The sequence below is a fragment of the Heterocephalus glaber genome, unplaced genomic scaffold (genome assembly GCF_053883595.1).
Source record: "Heterocephalus glaber isolate CG9 unplaced genomic scaffold, H.glaber_assembly_v1.0 deba00000594, whole genome shotgun sequence".
NCBI classification, from domain to species: Eukaryota; Metazoa; Chordata; class Mammalia; order Rodentia; family Bathyergidae; genus Heterocephalus; species Heterocephalus glaber.
Genome location: NW_028258151.1, coordinates 8,826,835 through 8,847,430, shown reverse-complemented (window position 1 = coordinate 8,847,430; position 20,596 = coordinate 8,826,835). Strand labels below are relative to the sequence as shown.

The 20,596-nt window shown below is 39.7% G+C and overlaps 1 protein-coding gene across 33 annotated transcripts in view; it reads right to left on the bottom strand.

The window, feature by feature from the left end:
• Khdrbs2 (KH RNA binding domain containing, signal transduction associated 2) overlaps positions 1-20,586 on the bottom strand; it is a 570,923-nt gene extending 550,337 nt beyond the window's left edge. For 32 of the 33 annotated variants that reach the window (XM_087205165.1, XM_021259405.2, XM_087205160.1 and 29 more), the window contains exon 1: positions 20,357-20,586. In XM_087205165.1, coding sequence (XP_087061291.1) covers positions 20,357-20,447 — 91 coding nt within the window. In that variant the 5' untranslated portion in view covers positions 20,448-20,586. The remainder of the gene's footprint in view (positions 1-20,356) is intronic. The other variant, XM_087205188.1, reaches the window with a different exon arrangement.
• Between the last annotated feature and the right edge of the window lie 10 nt (positions 20,587-20,596).

Sequence of the window (20,596 nt, the reverse complement as noted above, 5' to 3'; positions counted from 1 at the left end):
TTTGCAGATCAAGTGCATTTCAACCAACACTGATTAAGCAAGACAAAGAAGGACACAACACTTGTAAAGGGAACAATGCAAGAGGAAGAGATGACAATTATAAACATGTATGCAACAAACACTAGTGCATCCAACTATATAAAACAAATACTAACGGACATGAAAAATCAAATAAGCACTAATACAATAGCAGTGGGGGACCTCAATATCCTACTGTCACAAATAGATAGATCAACTAGAAAAAAAAAGCAACGCAATACTAGAACTCAAACTATTGAACAAATGAACTTAACGGATGTTTACAGAGTGTTCCACCCTACAAAATCAGAATACACAGCCTTTTCAGCTGCACATGGGTCATTCTCAAAAACAGACCACATACTTGTTCATAGAACATGTTTAAGTAAATGCAAAGGAAGTTATACCCCGTATAATATCAGACTATAGTGAGATGAAATTAGATATCAATAGCAAAAGAAACCACAAGAATTTCATAAACACATGGAAATTGAACAACACACTTCTGAATAATCAATGGGTCACAGAGGAAATTAAAGAAGAAATCAAACAGTTCCTACAATTAAATGACAATGACAATACAACATATCGGAATCTATGGGACACAATGAAAGCTGTCTTATGAGGGAAATTCATAGCAGTGAATACGCATATTAGGAAAATAGAGTGAGCCCAATTAAACAACCTGATGATGAACCTCAAGCTTCTAGAAAAAGAAGACCAGGACAAACCCAAAGCTCATACAAGGGAGGAAGGTATAAAGATCAGAGCAGAAATCAATCCAATAGAGACTAAAATAATGATACAAAAAAATCAAAGAACCCAAGAGATGGTTCTTCGAAAGAATAAACAAAATTGACAAACCCTTAGCCAACCTTATCAGAAAAAGGAAAGAAAAGGCCCAAATCCATGCAATCAGTACTGAAAAGGATGAAATTACAATGGACCCAGTAGAAATCCAGAGGACCATCATTACCTACTTTGAGAAACTATATGCCAATAAGATGGAAAACACAGAAGCAATGGACAGATTTCAAGATATGTATGAATTATAAAAGTTGAACAAAGAAGACCTAAAAATTCTAAACAACCCAATATCAATCAATTAAATTGAAAATGTAATTAAAAATTTCCCAACTAAGGGTCCTGATGGCTTCACTGCAGAATTGTACAAGATATTTAGAGAGGAACTACTGCCACTACTGTTTAAACTTTTCAGTGAAATTGAAAGGGAAGCAATACGTCCAAATTCATTCCTGGAAGCAAGGATCACCTTGATCCCCAAAGCAGAGAAAGACCCAACTGAAAAAGAGAACTATAGGCCAATCTCACTTATGAACAAAGATGCAAAAATCCTCAATAAGATACTGGCAAATAGAATGCAGAAGATTATCAAGAAGATCATAAGCACGGACGAAGTGGGATTCAACCCAGGGATGCAAGGATGGTTCAACACATGCAAACCAACCAATTTAATACACTATATCAATACAGCCAAGGACAAAAACCATATGATCATCTCAATAGATGCAGAAAACGCATTTGAAAATATCCAACATGCATTTGTAATAAAAACCCTACAAAAAATTGGAATAGATGGTCTCTACCTCACACTGATAAAAGCCATCTATGAAAATCCAACAGCCAATATCATACTAAATGGTCAAAAACTGAAATACTTCACATAAAAGCAGAAACAAGACAAGGATGTCCATTATTATCACTCCTGTTCAATATAGTTTTGGAAACATTCGCCACGGCAATTAGACAAGAGAAAGAAATAAAAGGAATAGAGATAGGAAACAAAGGGGTCAAATTGTCATTATTTGCAGATGACATGATACTCTATATCGAAGAACCCAAGAACTCCACCAAAAGTCTTCTAGACTTAATAACCAAATTCAGTCAAGTAGGTGGATACAAGGTCAGCACACAAAAATCAATAGTTTTCCTCTACACGAACAACAGACTCACTGAGAGAGAAATAGGGCAAACAATTCCTTTCACAATAGCATCCAAAAAACTGAAATACCTAGGAATCAACCTAACAAAGGAAATCAAAGTCCTCTTCTCTGAAAACTATAGCACTCTGAAAAGAAAGATTGAAGACAGTATCAGAAAACGGAAAGACCTTCCTTGCTCCTGGGTGGGAAGAGTGAACATAGTAAAAATAGCCATACTTCCAAAACTGCTACATAGATTCAATGCTATCCCAATTGAAATCTCAGCAGCATACTTCATGGACCTTGAGAAAACAACCCAAAAATTCATTTGGAACAAGAAGAGACCCAGAATAGCAAAAGCAATTCTAGGCAACAAAGACGAGGTAGAGGGTTTCACAATCCCCAACTTGAAACTATACTACGAAGCTACTGTGATAAAAACAGCATAGAAATGGCAAAGAAACAGACCCAAGGACCAGTGGAACATATTAGAAGATGCAGACACAACTCCAGACACACTCAGCCACCTCATTTTCGACAAAGGAGCCAAACACCTTCACTGGAGGAAAGAGAGCCTCTTTAATAAATTGTGCTGGAAAAATTGGGTTTCAACTTTCCCAAGACTAACACTAGACCTATATCTCTCACAATGCACTAAACTAAAATCAAAATGGATCAAAGATCTATATATTAATAAAGAAACACTAAACTGGCTGGAAGAGAGGTTAGGTAGAACTCTTGAAGACACTAGCGTAGGAGAAGATTTAATGAATAAAACCTCAGTCACATGTGAACTAGCAGAAAGAATAAACAATTGGGATCCCATCTTACTAAAAAGCTTCTGCATACCAAGACACAGGTGCAGGAAGAAGAGGGACAGGAGATTTTTTAAAAAAGAAAAGAAAAATAGAGAATTCCCTAGAACAAGCACTCTATAATGATATCAGCTACTAGGAATCAAAAAGTGAGTAACATCTCAGAAGTTGTCCTTCCGTTGCAGTTCTAACAGGGAGTGCTTATGAGAAGGGGTTGGTTGCTGTAAAACATCAGATGATAAACACCAGAGACGATAAGCACCAGAGATTCTACTCTCTCTTCCTCTTCCGGGGATCTTTGCCTGCTACTGTAAATATTTAATAAATACATTTTCTTTCAATGGTTTACGTCTATCAAATACTACTTAATATAAAATTATATATTCTAATATTTAGTGTTTTTAGATATACCTCAAAATTATTTTCCTTTTATGGTAACATAAGAGATTATTGTCCAATATTATGAAATTGCAAAATCATGAGTTAAAAGGTATATTCATAAAAAAAAGGTATATTCATAAGTACTCTAATGAAAACTTCCATTTCCAAGAAAGTATTAATACACTGCCCTTGGAGAAAACAAAATATTTTTCTCTTCTCATAATTTTCTATGAGATTTTAAATACTTCTCTGGGAATATATTTCGCTCAGTATTTCACAATTCTATATCACTTCATGGCATCTAAATTTTTTCTTATTATCTTAAATGAAAACAAAATATGAGCACTGCAATCCTACTTCCAAACTCCATAATGCGAGTTCATTTTCCTCCAGGCATAATAACTTTCCTGCCTGCACAGAAACACTGCTGGGTGAATTCCTTGTGTCAGATGCAAGCACTAATGCTTTCCATGCACGAGGATCACTGTTGAGGCTTCCTTGTGTGTGTCAGTGCTGATGTGATAGGCAGGTACTAATCTACTGAGTGGCAGTGGGGTGGTACTCTGCCTTAAGGGATGAGTGTGACATCACAGTCATGTGTGCCCTCCAGCAATGTCAAAGACCCAATGTCATGTCTCGAGGTGTGGCAATGCTGGTTGCTAATACTGCAGTGAAGATCAAGACCTAAGAAGGGTCCGGCACTGTGGACACAGGCATGGTTTCAGCTGCTGGTCCACAAGCACACTGACCTTACTGATGGGAGGACACCAATTCTGTTTTTACACAATATATTTTTCCTGCAAAAAACATAAAGAATATAACCTATTATCTAAAATTGCATGGCCCTTTCTAATAAAACTGTTTAATGTGTGATAATTCCCTGCTATTGTTGATACCAGAACATATTCTGCTACTAGGGCAATGCTCAGCTTTTACTAGATGTGGCTGCAGCTCATTATCAGCAAACACCTTACCGCTTTACTAGCCCGAAGATATACTTGTCAAATCTGGTGAACAGCAACACCTCTAAGACAGCTTGTCTTCTAGTTATAATGAGTAAAATATGTTCATATTTCATGCAAGAATTATGTTTTAAATCAGTGACGGTGAATCTTTTAGAGCTTTCAAGGACACAAACAGTCTGCCCTGGTACATGTGCCTAAGGTTCACTACCACTGCTCTGAATTAACAGGAAAAGGCAAAAATGTTATATAGCCATGTAAAAGTTCAAAGCACCATTGAAACACTAGCCATTCCCAGGGATTCCAAGGCAGTACCTGCCTTCCATTAGTACTAGTGTCGAGATATGGAAAGTCAATACCGGGAAGCAATTCACATGCCACCAAACACAATCATCTGTATTTTTCTCTACTTTATATATTTAAACATACATGTGTCTTCACTGTGTTCACATTATACTTTTAAATGCAGCATTATACAAAGAAAAAATCTGACTGAAACAATTGGATATTCAAAAATTTTCTAGAAAAGACAGAGCACTAAGCATAAAGAACAAAAACTGTTAAATTAGACTTCAGCAAAATTAATAACCTCTGTCCTTCTAAAAGACACTTAAAATGGAAAGCTAAGCCATATACTGAGGGAAAATATTTGTAATACACATACTTAACAGGATGCAAAATCCATACAAATAACTTTCACACAATATAAGACCAACAAGCCAACTAAAACTGTTAATATTCTCAACAATCATTTCAAATGAGAATACACACAAATGGAAAATAGTGTGTGAAAATGTGAAGAAAATTAATTATGAAAGAAATGCAAATTAAAACCACAATAAGTTACACTTCAAAGCACTAGAATATGTGTTGCTAAAAATACTGAGAACTTAAAATGTTGGCAAGGAACTGCAACAGCATAATTTTCATTTATCACTTGGGAGAAAGTGATATAGTAGAACCATTTTAGAAAACTGGCAATGCCAAAATCATATATGGTTAAGTGAAATGGATGATTTAGAAACTAGTAATTCTATTCATGTAAAGTAAATATGCCCATTAAAATCTTAAATGTGAACGAACATTCATAATTAGTTGTCCATATAACTTTTAGCATTGAAGAGTTCATATGTCCAACAATAAGAGACCAGATAAACTGACATGTTTATATAATGGAATACTATGCAACCATAAAGGAAACTATTGAGAAATGAAAAAGCGCAATGACCCTCAAGGATATATGGAACTCAAACATAGGGAGAAGTACATACTATATTTTTACATTTATATTAAGTTGAAGAAAGTGATCTGTGATGGTAAAAATCAGAATAGTGGTAGCTAAAGGAAGCGGAGATGGAGGAAGGAGCTGCCGGGGCAGTCTCTGGGCTGATGGAAGTAGTCCTATGGTTTCAAAGGAACTGCTCACACAATTACCAAAATCCATAAGATTCTATGCCTGAACACTGCATTTCAATGTTCATAAAATTTTACCTCACTTTTTGTAAAAATAAGACAACCAGATTCAGCAGAGTAGAGAAAAGAAGAGACTGTTAAATTCTGCTGTTGGATTGATACTGCACACATCTGTCCAGGACACAGGAGATGACTGACTGATCTCCAAGGAGCTGCTAAGAGCTTGTTTCATAAATATGGAAACAGGGCGCGAGAGGACTCAGAAACTCCCCACAGTCACAAAGCAATCAGGTAGCAAACATGAGATTCAATTTTTGACTTCACCTCCTGTGGTGGATCGACTAACGGTCAACCCGTAACACCCAGGTGAACTGAGTCAGTGTGGTCTGGGCATGGAGGATCCACCCAAGGATTGTTGTCAATAGCCATAAAAAAGAACTGGAGGGGAAGATGGGGGGCTGTTGATTTTCTAGAAGAATCTTGCCGCGGATGGCATTCCTGATGCAAACTTGGCTGTTCTCACAGGAGGAGGAGCTCGGGGCCTCACTGTTGCTGGAAACGGCTGCTGTTCTTGTCAGGGGAGCTCTGATTTTCACCATGAGCATTATTTCCTGGCTCCAATGTAGATCCCTCAGCCTGGTGGCACAAATCCTTCATCTCACCAGCATAGGTTTTCTAGCTTCCACCAGTGGCCTTTGGGCCTTCCAGGTGCAGATCCTCAATACAGAGAAGTATAAGACATTGTTGTGGGCTCTAGGCCACTGGCCAGACAGGTGGAGGACATTGCCTTGGACTCCAGCCCTTTACCTGGACTTGTGTGGGACATTGCTAGGATCCAGGCCCTCAGCTGGATTCATTGGGCCCCTAGTGTGTGGTTAATCTCTTGCACTTCTTTGCATTTGACTTTTTGGGTAATTATAATAAAATAATCCTATAAATTATGTGTCCCATAGTAAATGTATTATCTTGTCAAAACCCTGACTACAACACCTCCCAAGTTCTTTCAAACTTTTTTACTACAATGCAGCATAAGAAACACATTTCACATAATGAGCTGGCAATCTACAAACAAATAGCCCCACACAAAAATCATAATAAATGTTTCATATCCTGGGCGTGGTGGCACACACCTGTAATCCTAGTACTTGGGAAGCTGAGGCAGGAGGATCACCAAAAGTTCAAGGCCAGTCTGGGCTACATAGTGAGTTCAGGGCCAGCCTGAACTACAAAGGGAGACCCTGCCTCAAAAAATAAAACAAAAACAGTTTCATAAAGTAAGGTATAACTTTAAATATACATATACTTATACATATATTCATATATATAAAATGATACCTAAGCACATCTTTTTCTTTAGGTCCAAATAATCCTTCTTTCTTCCAGAACAGAAACACCCCTCCATTGAAGGCAATATGGAGAGATAATTCATATGTCTCTCTACCCCGTCACCTCATTCAGTACAGAGAAATGCTCATACTATAAGAACCTCTCAGGGTATATGGACATAGCACACTCAGGTATTCCCTCTCAATGTCATTCCTCTGCTGATCAGAAAGGAGGCAATAAGTCTATACTGAGCTTAGAATCACAAATTTGAAGGGAAAGAACGTCAACGGGTGGAAGTTGATGTTCACAAGATCACACTGGTTAACAAGTCAGTAAAAACCACCAAAGGAAAAGGTTGGTATAAACAACGGATTTGGGAGAAAGGCTCAGAATTCTAACAACAGTCTTAGGAAAGAAATAGGATTGAATTTTGGATTTTATGATAGTTTTCTAAATTAAGTTCAAGGTTACACTGAGAAAATTAGCAAGGTGGAAGCAGAAGGGATGGAGAATTGGGACAATGGAACAGAGTTTAGGAGTCATGCTACCATTTAAAATGAGCAGAAGAAACAGTAATATGCCATTGCCATTGCTCCAGTTTTCACACAAGAAAAAATAAGTACACAGAAGTTAAAATATCACACACACACTAATACAGGTCTCTTCCTCTATGAAGTCAAAATTCTTAGAAGAGTCCTCTAACTTCTCTCATGATCTCACTTTCTATTCATTCCTAATATGTAAAAATAGGGATTTTCTCCACTCCTCTTTCAATCTGATCCAAGTTGACAAATCCATGAAAAGTTTTGCATTTTTTTCTTCCTTGATCTATCTGCAACATTTAAACACATTAACCTTCATTCTTTCAATACCTTATTTACCTGATGCTTAACTTACTTGATCTTCTCCATCTACATTCTGTAAAACTAGATCATAGCCTACTTTGCCTATTTTCCCTCTGTCTTTCTCTTAAATGCTGATTTTTTTTCCTGTTACTGGAAATTGGAATCCAAAGCCTGAAAACCAAACTGCATGCCCAGCCCCTTCTTCATTTCTTATTTTCAGGCAGAATCTCCCTAAATTCCTCAGACCGGGCTCAAACTTGAGATCCTCCAGCTTAAGTGCTAAGATTACAGAAAGGCACCACCATGCTCGGCTTCCTTGTGGTTTTATCCTAAGCCTGACTCACACTGACTCTGATGTTCTCTCAGTGTGATCTCTTCTGCTCTGGAGGCCAGCTATCACCTGGATTTTGATTGAACCTACCCCATTCCCTGCAGCACAGTTCTTTCTCCAGGCCTCTCTCCACCTCCATTTTCACTCAGTACTCCACAGGCTCCTAAGCATGGATCTACCTTATCTCAGCACCATCTACTTTTCATCAATATCCCAGTAACTGACACCACCTTGAGCCACTGACCAAGGAGCACCATAGATAGCAGCACTGACCACCCTGTTTTTCATGCCCTTTGTCCAATGCAATCCTTTACATTTTTCTTGCAAATCCCTCATATCTCTCTGCTTTTCCCTGTCTGCACTGTTACTTACTCTGCTCTCCACAACTTCTCACTTGGAGTGCTGTTCTGGCCACTTCATGCCTTGCCATGTCTTATATCTACCCAACCCAGCTTCCACAACACAGCCACATCTAATTTACATGAAACTCTGATCACATTTGCCCCTTAAATCCTTTCAATGACTTGCCCTTGCTTTTTGAATAAACTCCAAGCTCCTTTACACAGCTCACAAGGTCTTTGGGATAAATCTACACCATTATTTTCCAACTCAGTTTTCTTGTTTCCCTTTTCTGGTATCTTAAACACACTTCTCCTTATCTAAGTAAACATCCTCTCCCTGGCCAGGCCTTGGAGGTGTTATCTGCTTCACACCTGTATGATAATCTCCAGTTCTGAGACCCTTCTTCACTGACCCCTGCCCATTCTGCTTATCTGATAGATCTCAACTTCCTCCTGAAGCCTCAGTCACCTCAGCAGACTCCTGAGATGCCCCTCCCAGCCCTCCTACAGTGTCGTCCACTCTGTGCATCACTGCACCCTGCAGAGCCTATGGAAATTGCTCATTTAATTGCCTGTACCTCTCATCACCTCCTCCCTAAATGTAAGTCTCAGAAACCTGTGAAATGAAAACCACATCTGACCAAATCTTCACTTTGATTCCTCAATTCCCTATGTTAATATATGTGTAGCAAACAATCTGTACGACCCCTATATATGTGTATATGTATGTAATCTACTCATTTTACACAAAAGGAACTATTTGGTTTATTGCAATTCATTCGAAATACTTATCACTTCATCTAATTGGTTTTAATTATCACAGTGTTTTATTCTACTAGATAGTCCTGTGGATAGGACACAGTTTCCAATCTTTCACTAATCTGAGAACACTATCTTAGCACATCTATCAGCAAATCTATCAGCATGAAGTCCATTCCAAAATGATATCATATAGTAAGAGGCCATCTGCCTCTGCATCTTCACACAGTTCCTTAAAGGCCTCTGCTTCCACCAGGTCTAAAGTGGTAACAGGACAACTTCCAATTTTGTGTTCCAAAAAAAGAAATTTGCAATGTCTGGAGACAAGAATGATTCTTGATCCAATTTTACACTCACTTACTCTTCCCCGTGTACACCATTTATATGCCCAAGCACGTCATGATAAAGCTATTTAGTGTTCATTTTCTGCAGTCATTCATCTGCTGTTTCCACTTTACAGTCTTCTTTCATAGAATACATTTATTGTTGCACATAAATGAAATTCCTTAAATTTCCTAGAGAAAATTATTTGAAAAGAAACCATGAATTCTACAGTATTTCACTCTTCTAAGAATTTCCAAAGCAAGATTTTGACATTCCTTTAAACAAGTAGTGCTCTTCAATACTCTTTAATGTGTCAATATCTAGTGAGTGCCTTTTGATACTCTTTCACATGTTTTTTGGGCATTTATCTAAGTTCTGATTTATTGCTTTTTAAAAAGTCCAAAATGACTATGCTATCCTCTAATCTTTGTCTTTATCTTGTTTTCATAAAACAAGGACAGTATGCCTTTCATGACACAAGGTAAAGACATGAGCCAGAGCACACGTTCAATGAAAGTGAAGATTAGTTGCCTCATTTCTTCTCAAAATTAAACTTTTCTTTCACCTTCTTTCCTGTTTTTCTGCCACCAAATCTCCCTCCCCTCAGTGGTATTTCAGGCCCCACGTTATCCAATATACAATTCTATGAATCTACTAAAAATGCCTACACTCCAGGGAAAACATACTTACTCTGCTCTTCTACAAGAAGAGTAAAAATCTGATTTTTAATGTTTTAAAGGAAAAGGCCATCAACTGTGCTGCTCCTGGAAACAGTTCAATAACACCAGCCGATCTGCTTCAAAGTTATTAAACCCTGAATCTCAGGCACCAAAGACAACACTTAAACCCAGCTGTGTGGTGGAGCTCTGTTCCTGACCAAATGTGAACTCTGTTCACTTCCAAATGTTCAGCAAAGCCTGTACTGCCTCAAGCCATAAGAAAACCTGCAGTTGTTCTGCTTCTAGAAGAATTCAGCAAATGCAAGCAGTTCTCTAAAAAACATGGGGAGAAAAATGCCTCGGCAAATCACACAAAGTTCATTAATTTTTTTTCTTTTTTAAAAAAAGTCTGAAATGTTCCCGTTTCCTGCCAACATACTCCTGAGCTCTCTAGGAAGCAACAGTCTACATGAAACACTCAGAAGATAGACGCTCCATGATCCCTGACCAGAATCGACTCTGGGGCAAATCCCCCAATCGAAAATCTTCTTGACTTTTGTATACTATATTTATTTGATGATATTGTATAGTAACACATCCAATACTCTCAATTGGGAACTTACAAGAGGAAATCAAAAACTATGGTGATATTTAAATTTTTAAAATTTATTACAGTAAAAAACATATTGACATTAATACCCCTCAAAATACTTCCTCTCACTTTGGACACACTTATCCCATTGTTCTTGCCAATTTCTGAAGCAGTTCCAGAAGTCCTCTTTCATGAGTGACATTAAGAAGTGTGATAAAAAATACAGCGAATGCCCCAGCCCAGTGCCATCCAATGGAAAGGCAGCTCCGAAAAACATCACACCGTGTCCTCATCCACAGTATTCACCTAATCTGGCACTGTGCACTTCCGGCTCTTCACAAAAACAAACCACTGTGAAAAGCAAACACTGTGAACTGACTCAGAACACAGAGGCAGCCACAACCGCAGAGCTGAAGACACGTATCACAGAAGTTAATGGTAACAGGACTGTTGATCTCCTGGACAGACTTGCATATTAATATCTGGTCTCCCTTCAAAGCCTGAGGAAACTACGGAGCACTGGCCATGCATGGCTCCAGATGAAACCACTAGGGTTTCAGCTCTACAACAGCTCTGCTATACACTGAAGATAAACTGCAAGTCCTCATTGTTCTCATTTCTACAACCAATGGTAATAGCAATTTCATGAGACTTTTGCATAGATTAATTGTGGCGATACATGTATGTGCAGTGCCTGGCAAAGAACGAACTCCCAGTGAATGCAGCCACCACATCACCAGTGGCAGGGCAGGGGTGGAGGGGATCTCTGATTATCATGACCAACAAGAGGCGGGAACTTTCCTGAATTTCTATGTTATCATTGGTCTCAAAAATTAATGGAAAACCAAGGAGACATTACATGTACCATTATTTAGATCATATCTATAAAGTACATTATATATAATCTATATTTATAAAGCTTCATATATACATACTAGACATGTGTGTATATATATATAGTATATATTTACATACCTTTATGTATTACCTTTATATAGAGTGTATATATACACACACAAATGTTAGTATCATCCAGACTGTAGCACTCATAAATTAAACATCTGATAACTCTTCATATATCAGTTGTATAGATTCCACACAGCCATTACCTACATTACAAGGCAAGTGTGATTGTGTGATCAAATGCTGCAGAGCCCTAGCCTGACAAATTCATCTCCCAAATACAGATAAACCACAAAGATATCTCTACTAAACAACCTTTGTTTTTCAGGTGTCCTTAGATGTTTATTATCTTTCTCTACTGCAAAATCTTTTTGGAAGCAGTGCAGGTGAGGCCAGTGTGAGGAACAGAGGTGTGCTACAAACAATCTGTTTTGAGAAAAAAAGGTCAATGTTGGCTCAAAAGAATACTTGACTATGACTTCTCAAATACTGGACAAATAAAACATGCAATCATTACAGAACTGTCTACCCAGCAAAACAAGAAAATCGTATAACATGAATATTTGCTAAGCTTAGTTTGGGAGGTAACTACTTACTATTTAGCTTTTTAAAAATATTTTATATCATTTTTATTGTATCACGATTCACTATTTTTTGAGAGAAAGAGTCATATTCAATCTATGAATATATTGTCTTATACTCCTTATAGCTTCAAAAGCCAAACAAGTGTTAGAATATAATTCCAATTAAGATACATTTCTTACAATCTATACAGACCAAGAAAAGAGACATCAAATCCAGTGTTCAAACAATAGTGCATAAAGGTGTGGTGATGACACTACACAGGTTTTTCTAAGAGTATCTAAAAACTACCTCCCAACCTGTCCTTTACTTCAACATCTGCTGTGAGAACAAAGAGCTTCCCACCAGACTGAGCATCCAAAGAGAATCTAGAAATAATGATAAATTGTTTCCGCTCCTATGTACCCTTGCCACAAAGAAACACTGAAAGAGATACAGAGAAAAATATTATGGCCATTATCTATACCAATTTATCTTGGTCATCATGGCCACTCATATGTAATTAGTCAATAAAATATTAGTGTATATGGCCAAACATATATTCATGAAAAATTTTATAAATCAAGCAGTTGAAATACACAAATGAATAGGAACTGGATGTTAAACAGAAACATAAAGACTTCCTGCCGAGTGGAAAGAGGATCCAGACCCAGAAGTGACACGCCAGCGGCATTGCGTCCCTAACTTTCTCTGTGCCTTATAAATACTGGGAAATTAACAGAAGCAAAACACACAGCACACATATGCACACCTGTTCTTATGGCCAAAAAACTAGGAAAAGGACAACCTAACAACACAGAAAACTTGGAGGCCACACCCACCCTTCTCCGTGGAGGAAAAGTAGACAGCGTGTTGTGTGTGGAGGCACACATCCAGACACAGTGCTCGGGGGCTGATCACAAGCCCCAGATCAGCCCAGGTTATTCACTGACTGAGAAGACCCTGCCTCAAATGTTAAAAGGGCTGAGGATGTTGTTCAGTGTGAGGTTCAACCCCCAGTACTGAAAAAAAATACAAGATACTGTGCCATGCTCACCCATATCAAAAGGGATTAAGCAGAAAGCAGATTTCCAACCTCTCCTTGAGGTACCCGGACACTTCCCTCTTCTAAACACTATCAAAGATGACTGTATGGAGGACTGCGACTTCATTTCTGCTCACCAGTAAGGACGTCTCCTGGTGTCACCGAAGCAACAAAGAGATCCTAAGCTGTCACGTTCAAGAGTAGCAGCAAGGCACCCTTCTGCCTCCAAGCCAAGGAAACACCATAAAAGGCCACATGCCTGTTGGAAACCCCACTGTGACCCAGGAGGCATTGACCACCCCAGCCTCTTCAGCAGAACAGGAAGAGGTGGTATTCTGCCTCCAAGCCAGGAAAGGTCAATGGAGGCTTAGCGGGAACCCACATTTTCACCTCCGCCTGGAAGCACAAAGATAGGAGGATGTCATGAGAATTTGCTAAAAGATGATGCTAAATAGTATGTAGAGTCATAATACTGAAAATTCCCAGAATACAACTGAAAAACACATCATGGACCAAGACTCAGGAAAACCTCAATTTGAATGAGAAAAGGCAATCAAGGGACATCAACAAACCTTGGGAAAATTTATGTAACAAGGACCTTATACAACAATCACAGAAATGCTTCCATGGGGAATGAGGATCATGCTAGAAACAAATGACAAAACAATCTTAGCAAATAAATACAAGATCTAAAGGAGATTAAAAGAAATTTTACATTTTAAAAATATGATTAATATATATGAAAATTTTCTATTGGACAAACTGAGAAGTGAGAGGGCAGTCAAAAGAATCAATCAACTTAAAATAGAACAACAGAAATCTCAATCTAAACAACAAAGAAATAAATGGTCAGACTCTTAAGGATCTGTCAGAGTATAGCAAAAGATCTCTCCTTGTCATTAGAAGCCAAGCAGGAAAGGAAATGGGGGTAGGGTTTTTATTAGTCATTTGATTGTATCTGGGACAAAATACCCAACACAAGGCAAAAATGGCAAAAGAGAATGGCAGAGGAAAGATGCTCAACCCGTGACACACAGAAAGGAGAGAGAGTAATGGAGGTGCTGAAGACAAGAACACATCCTTCCATGTGATGCCCCTAGTGACCAGCCTCTACCAACTACAACAGCAGAGGCAAACCTACAGCATGCGTGCCATAGCAGGCTCTCACTGAAAGCTCTAAAAGTTTCGCCATTACTGAACTAGGCCCCACCTCCTAACAGCATATTCAGCTACAAACTCATCAATGAATTAGTCTATTGATGAGTTTAGAGTCCCCTTGACCCAACAGCCTTCCAAAAGCCTCACATATGACTACATGAGGCTTTCAGGATACATTTTATATCCAACCCATAACAAGCAGATAAAATATTTGAAACGTTTGGAAATAAATAATGGTTATTGTAGGGACAGAGGTTGTTTCAAAAGAGGCGGATCTTTCTGGTGGCAGGAGAGCTGCCTGTGTTGGTGGTGGTAGCTGTCACATGTGTCTGCACATATAGTAAAACTACTCGCACAGAGCGCAGTGTCACCTTCTCAACTTGGAGAAGTTGGAGTGTCACCTTCTCAAACTATTGTGACCCAAAGTGTGAGTACAAAAGTGTCCTTCTGTGCCCTCTGCAATTTCTACAAATGTGTAATTATTTCAAAATAAGTTTAAAAATGAATGGATGAAAAAAATCATAGCAAATCCCATTAATTTGCATAATTAAAATGTGTTAATATTTATAGTAACAATTTTATTCTAGGAAAAAAATGAATGGAGACCTTCAATGTGGTTCCCTGTGGTTTTAAATTAAACAATAATAAAATATGACTGAGGTAAATACAAACACAATTCCTGAAATTTTATTTCTGGTGATGTCTTCTAAATACATAGTTGGAAAAAGGAAAGATGAAAGGTTGACGGGAGTTGCTTAATAAAGACTTATAGCCTTCTACACAGGAGGACGAAAGCAAGCACTAAGGACTCAGGGACAGAAAGCATAATTCTGACCCTCAGGCTCACAGGCAGACAGCATGATCTAGCAGTAGTGCACAATGCAATGTGAAGGTTAATAAGAACATCAGACCTTCCCGTAGTAAAAATGAAGAAGAGGAAGCCATGAGGAAAAGTCACAGCCTGTTCCATACCCTGTACGGGAGGGAGGAGGAGGAGAGCTGAAGCGGAGGCAGCGGGGCAAAGAGGGCTGGTAGTCTGACAGGGAAAGGCCGTGTCCCCTGAGCACGCTGGATGTCGGCACAACGTGGCACAGTTCAGCTCTTAGTGCGGTCACAGGCTAGGAAGAGAGGCAGGCACGGCGGTTCACGGTGAGAGGACGTGACCTGGACATGACTGCAGCTGTCACTAGGGAATGGCCTTGTGTGCGGACAGTAAGGGTGTGGGGCGGGAGTGAACTGTGAACGCATGGTGTGCCTAAGTGATAGAGCAACAAGGGTCAGGAGGAGAGTCCGGAGCAGCAGGCAGGCTGTAAGTCAAGGACTGTGGACTACAGGCTGCAAGGGTTGGGACCCATTAAACATGTGAAGTGGTCAGACTTTCACTCTTAGCAAATCCCACTGAAATCGCTGTGTGGGACGCGAGGGCTGGAGAGCGGTCAGAGGAGAAAGTAAACCAGGAGTGTTCATGCTGAGAAGCCCTGGGTGATGGAAGGAAGCTGGAAAAAGGTCCGGGGCAGAGGTCTGGACATGGTGGGAGGAAAGCACTGCAGAGGTCTGGCCTCTGGAGGAGACGCTGTCAGGGTCCCTGGGCTCAGGACTATGGTGAAGACAGAAGCTTGCTAAGGAGGCAAGTTTCCGATGTGAGGAGCCTGTGGAGACCGTGTTATCGGGAGCTGGAGGGAAACGGAGGCGCTGGCAAGAAGGATGATTTGACTGCTTCTGTGTTGTTTGTTAGAGGTGGTCAGGCTGAGTCACGAGGAGAGGAAACCGTTAGAGACACGAGGGAGGACCCAGGAGTGAAGGAAGCACAGCGCCCGCCGCTGCCAGGAGGAAGCCTTCTGGTGGTGGGCGGCTGAGGAACCAAGCAGGGAAGGAGATGCGCATTTCCCTCAGTAAAACAGAAGGGGTCACTTTCTTACAGGGAAGGACATGCACATTTAAGATGGGCCTTGAATTTTCCCTAAAGAGAAAAAGGACTAGGTGTAATCAAGGCTGAGGTAAAGACTGGCAGATGGCCACTGATCAAGGGAACATGATATTTTAAAAACCTCACTGAATCATTCTTCACAAGACAGTTTATTTTGGTTCGGAGTTCAAATTTCACTCAGCAGTGATTCAGAGTGAAACTGCATATTTTCCCATTTTCTTACAAAAGCTAGCTTCAAAATGAGGTCAAGGCTACAATGAAATTAGTTAACAAAAAAAAATCTTAAAAGCATTATTTGTATAATTTCTGCATATATTTATGCAATGTTTGTATAAAATACCACTTATATTACCACAGCAGAATTTTTTACCCTTAAAGGAAGACAAGTATTACATTTTGTGTTTACAGATTAAAAAACTAAGTTTCACAGAGGAAGGAAAATAATATATGCTGTATTTCATAGAAGGTAGAAGTGGTGATACTCAGGCCTAAATGTTTTACTTGCTGAAATAGAATTTCCCCACTATACCATCAATTTGCTTTAACTGCAAATCAAAGATAACTGGAATTTAATTTTTACCCATGTTTGTTCTGTATTTAAGGAATATAAATAAGATTGTCTTGAATCTACTGGGAGAAAAAAATAAATTCATCAAGAGAAAAGTCAAGTTTTAGAGACACGTAAATACCATTTTTTATCAAAAGCTAGTTTTAGAGACATAGTATCAATAAATTTTCAGGCCGGGGATTTAGCTCAGTGGCAATGTGCCTGCCTCTCAAGCGCGAGGTCCTGAGTTCAATCCCCGGTACCACAAAAAATATATATATATAATAATAAATCCTCCAATTTTAAGAATGTGTCAAACTCCATAGAAAACATTTAAGGAACACAAGCAAAATTTTTAAATGATTCTTGAGAATTTAAATGTAATTAAGTCAGTACAGGTCAGAATTTACAATAAATCTGTGCCTTTGCATTTTTTAGAGTTCATATACAGTATATCTGTATAACTGAAGGCCAATCGTGGAGGATGGGCAAAGTGTTTCACCGAAATTTGAAGGTAGTACCTACAGTAATCCAAAAACTATTTGAACTTCTGGAATATTAGGAAATTATTTGATTTCACTATACCATGAGTTAATCAAAACAGTGATAAATACACCACTGTTTATGAAGAATTCAGGCTAGGGAGTCTTGCCCCAAACACTCTCAACTGGACAAGAATTTAGTAATGCCATGTTCCTGATAGTACAGAATCAACATAATGGAATCTGTGAATCTGAGCAGATCCACATCTGTCCACAGTCATGCTTAACTGCAAATAAGAACTTCCAAGTATACACATTTCTGGCCACAAGCTTTGATATCAGTTCAAGAGACTTAAGAACATAAATCTGTTTCCAGTGCCCAAAGTAATGTCTATGCCTCAAATTAAATTACAGTGCAATAAATGTTTTATTAACCATTAAACTAGGAAGGAATGAAAAAAGTTCCAAAAATATGAAGCCATTGATTGCTGTGTTCTGAATACACAAACTCACCCTTTGGGTCTGGAGCTTAATTCGAATCAAAAGGAAACATATAGATCATCCAGCCCAATTCCTTAATTTGAGAGACAAGGAAGCTGGGCTCGGGAATGGAAGCTTACAAAAACCCAGTTTAGGTACAAGTGGAATTAAAATCCAGGTATCTGGATTCAGTTTAATGCATTTCCCACAAGTAGCACAGATATAAATAACCTCCTGTAATTTCATCTGGCCAGCAAATTCAGAAGCTGAGTACAAAGAACTTCAGGAAACATGCTGAGCTTGCCATTTTATCATATTCAAAAATACCTACTATAACAAATGAATAACTAAATAGCATTAAAACTACAAAAAGGAAATCATTTCAATTAGTCAAACATAAACACACTTCAAATCTTACTATGCAAGATCTCTCCCAAATAGCAATCAAATTCATAAAATGTTTGAGTTCAGTAGTTTTCTCAGAAACCTCCCTACTGAAAACACACAAGAAACAAATGAAACAAAGGAAAATAAAAAAATAACAAATAGCCAACAACTAGTACTTTTAACTCCAGAGCCTTCAATATTAAATGAACATTCCAGAGTGAGCAATGATTTTCATCCATTGCCAATCAAGGCAAAAATCAATCGCTGTGAAAGCACACTGGTTTGCATCGCTGCCCCGTGCATCTTAGCGTCTGGAAAACCATTCTTACTCAGTCTTGAGACTGTCTGTACAGTCCTGACTGAAACATACTTCAGAGTGTGCCTTCCTTCCACAGGAATATCTATGTCAGGGTTATTTATAGCCCCTGCCTTCCATCAGTGCATTTTCAGGTAAGAAAAATAAAATCAGCTCCACAGAACTCTTCTGTAAAGATCTGAAATGAAAGCTAGAAATCTTGGTGAGTGTCCTTTGGGAAGACAATGAAAGCCTTTCGTATGAAATGTACATTAAATTTTTCTGATATCCCAAAGAATACTCACCTTACACTCTTTAATAAGCATATACAATGAGCCCCAAGTGCAATTACAGATGTAATTGAAGGCCTGCTCATCTTTTTGTATGGATCTTTATGCACTCTAAGATTATTAGCATAACCCCCTCCCTTCTCTTTATTATGATTTTGCTGAATGTGGGCATCTTCTTTGTTTCTTACTTAGATGCCTTTTTTCTCTATTTTGAAGCTTTCCCCCTAATTCTTTACAAAAGCAGGACATACTTCCCCCTGCTGGGGAAAAAATTAAATTACAAGGTACATCAGAACACATTCCAAAGTCCTGTGTGGAGAAATTAAGTTCTGGGAAAGATAAAACGTTAAGGAGCCAGGTGCACAGCCCGCTCTGCCTATTTCAGCCAGCTGCAGAGAACCCTATGCAATCCACTTTGTTAACAATTTTCAAGTAAAACAACTCACATTAATGATTGATGAATTAATCGTTGAGTCACCCATCCCAAAGAGAGCTCCAATTGGTAGGTCAGAGAAAATAATCAATCTGTAACTTTTTTCACTTTAAAAGTATTACAATGCTAAATCAAGTCACTTCTGGAAAAATATATCGAGGTAAACTGTTTGGGAAGACTTAATTGCATTTTTAGTCATTTTGAACAATTTTAAACATATATTCAGTTTTTCAATAGTCCTATCATTTTGCTTTTGTCTTTTCTTTTAAAAGTAGGGGAAGTTTTTCTCAATTGACTCTAGCTTTCTACTTTGATTTCTATTTTTTCCATCCCAAACATAGTATGCATAGCTGCATTTTACTCTCTATTTTAGTCTACAAAATCAGCCTTTTTCTAGAAAAGAGTTTAGTTCTTTCGCATGTTCCACATTCTGATTACAACTGTTTTCCTAACTGTTTAGCAGGCAAATTATAAATAACAGCGTATCAATAAAATCCCCAAATAAAACTACTGTGGATAGGAGTCACATAGGGGAGAGTGTTTTCCTTCCATGTACAGCTGAGTCCCAAGGAACTGTGTGAATGCTGGGCAGCTGGAGTGGAGGAAGCTGTCACTTTGGGTTCAGTGTGGGTTAGTCCATCGCCACCCATGCTACAAAGCTGCACGTTTGACGAAGCAGGGCATTGTTAATGAGACACCCATCCGAAATCTGCAGGTATACGGAGTAGGTGTGCGATTCCTCCCAATGATGCCCTGGTGTCTGTAGTGGACAGCAGGCTTTATTTCAACGTACAGGGAGCTATCTTGTCTATATTTGTGCCATACAGAAGTTCGTGTGAATGTGAGCGTGTGTGTGCGCGCGTGTGAGAGTGTGTGCGTGTGAGTGCGCGTGTGTGCGCTTCTTTCCCCACCATCTCTCAGAGCGGCGCCGAAGGCTGACTCCGCCCGGCGGACTCCAGCACAGGTACACGGAGGTGGCTCCCGAAGGAGCCCGCCCGCTTCGGGGCCGGGACCGAGCGCCGCCCCGCGCCCCTAGGCGCCCGGGATCCACGGCGCAGTGCCCCGGGTCCCCCGCGCCCCGAGGCCGAGCCCGCGCCCCGCGCTCTCCACCGCCTAGAGCCCGGCGGGACCGGCCCTACCTTCGGCCAGCAGGCGCGCGGCGTGCACGAACGAGGGGTCCAGGCTGTCTTTCTCGGCCATCAGCTCGGGCAGGTACTTTCCCTCTTCCATGGCGCGGCGCTGGCGGCCTCGCGGGACAGGCGGGCGCGGCGCCAGTGCCCGCTCGCTCCGCTCCCCTCTGCCAGGCCCCGTCCCCACCGTCGGCCCCGGCCGGCCGCGCGCAGCAGCCTTCGCCGGAGAGGCGGGCCCCGGCCGAGGCC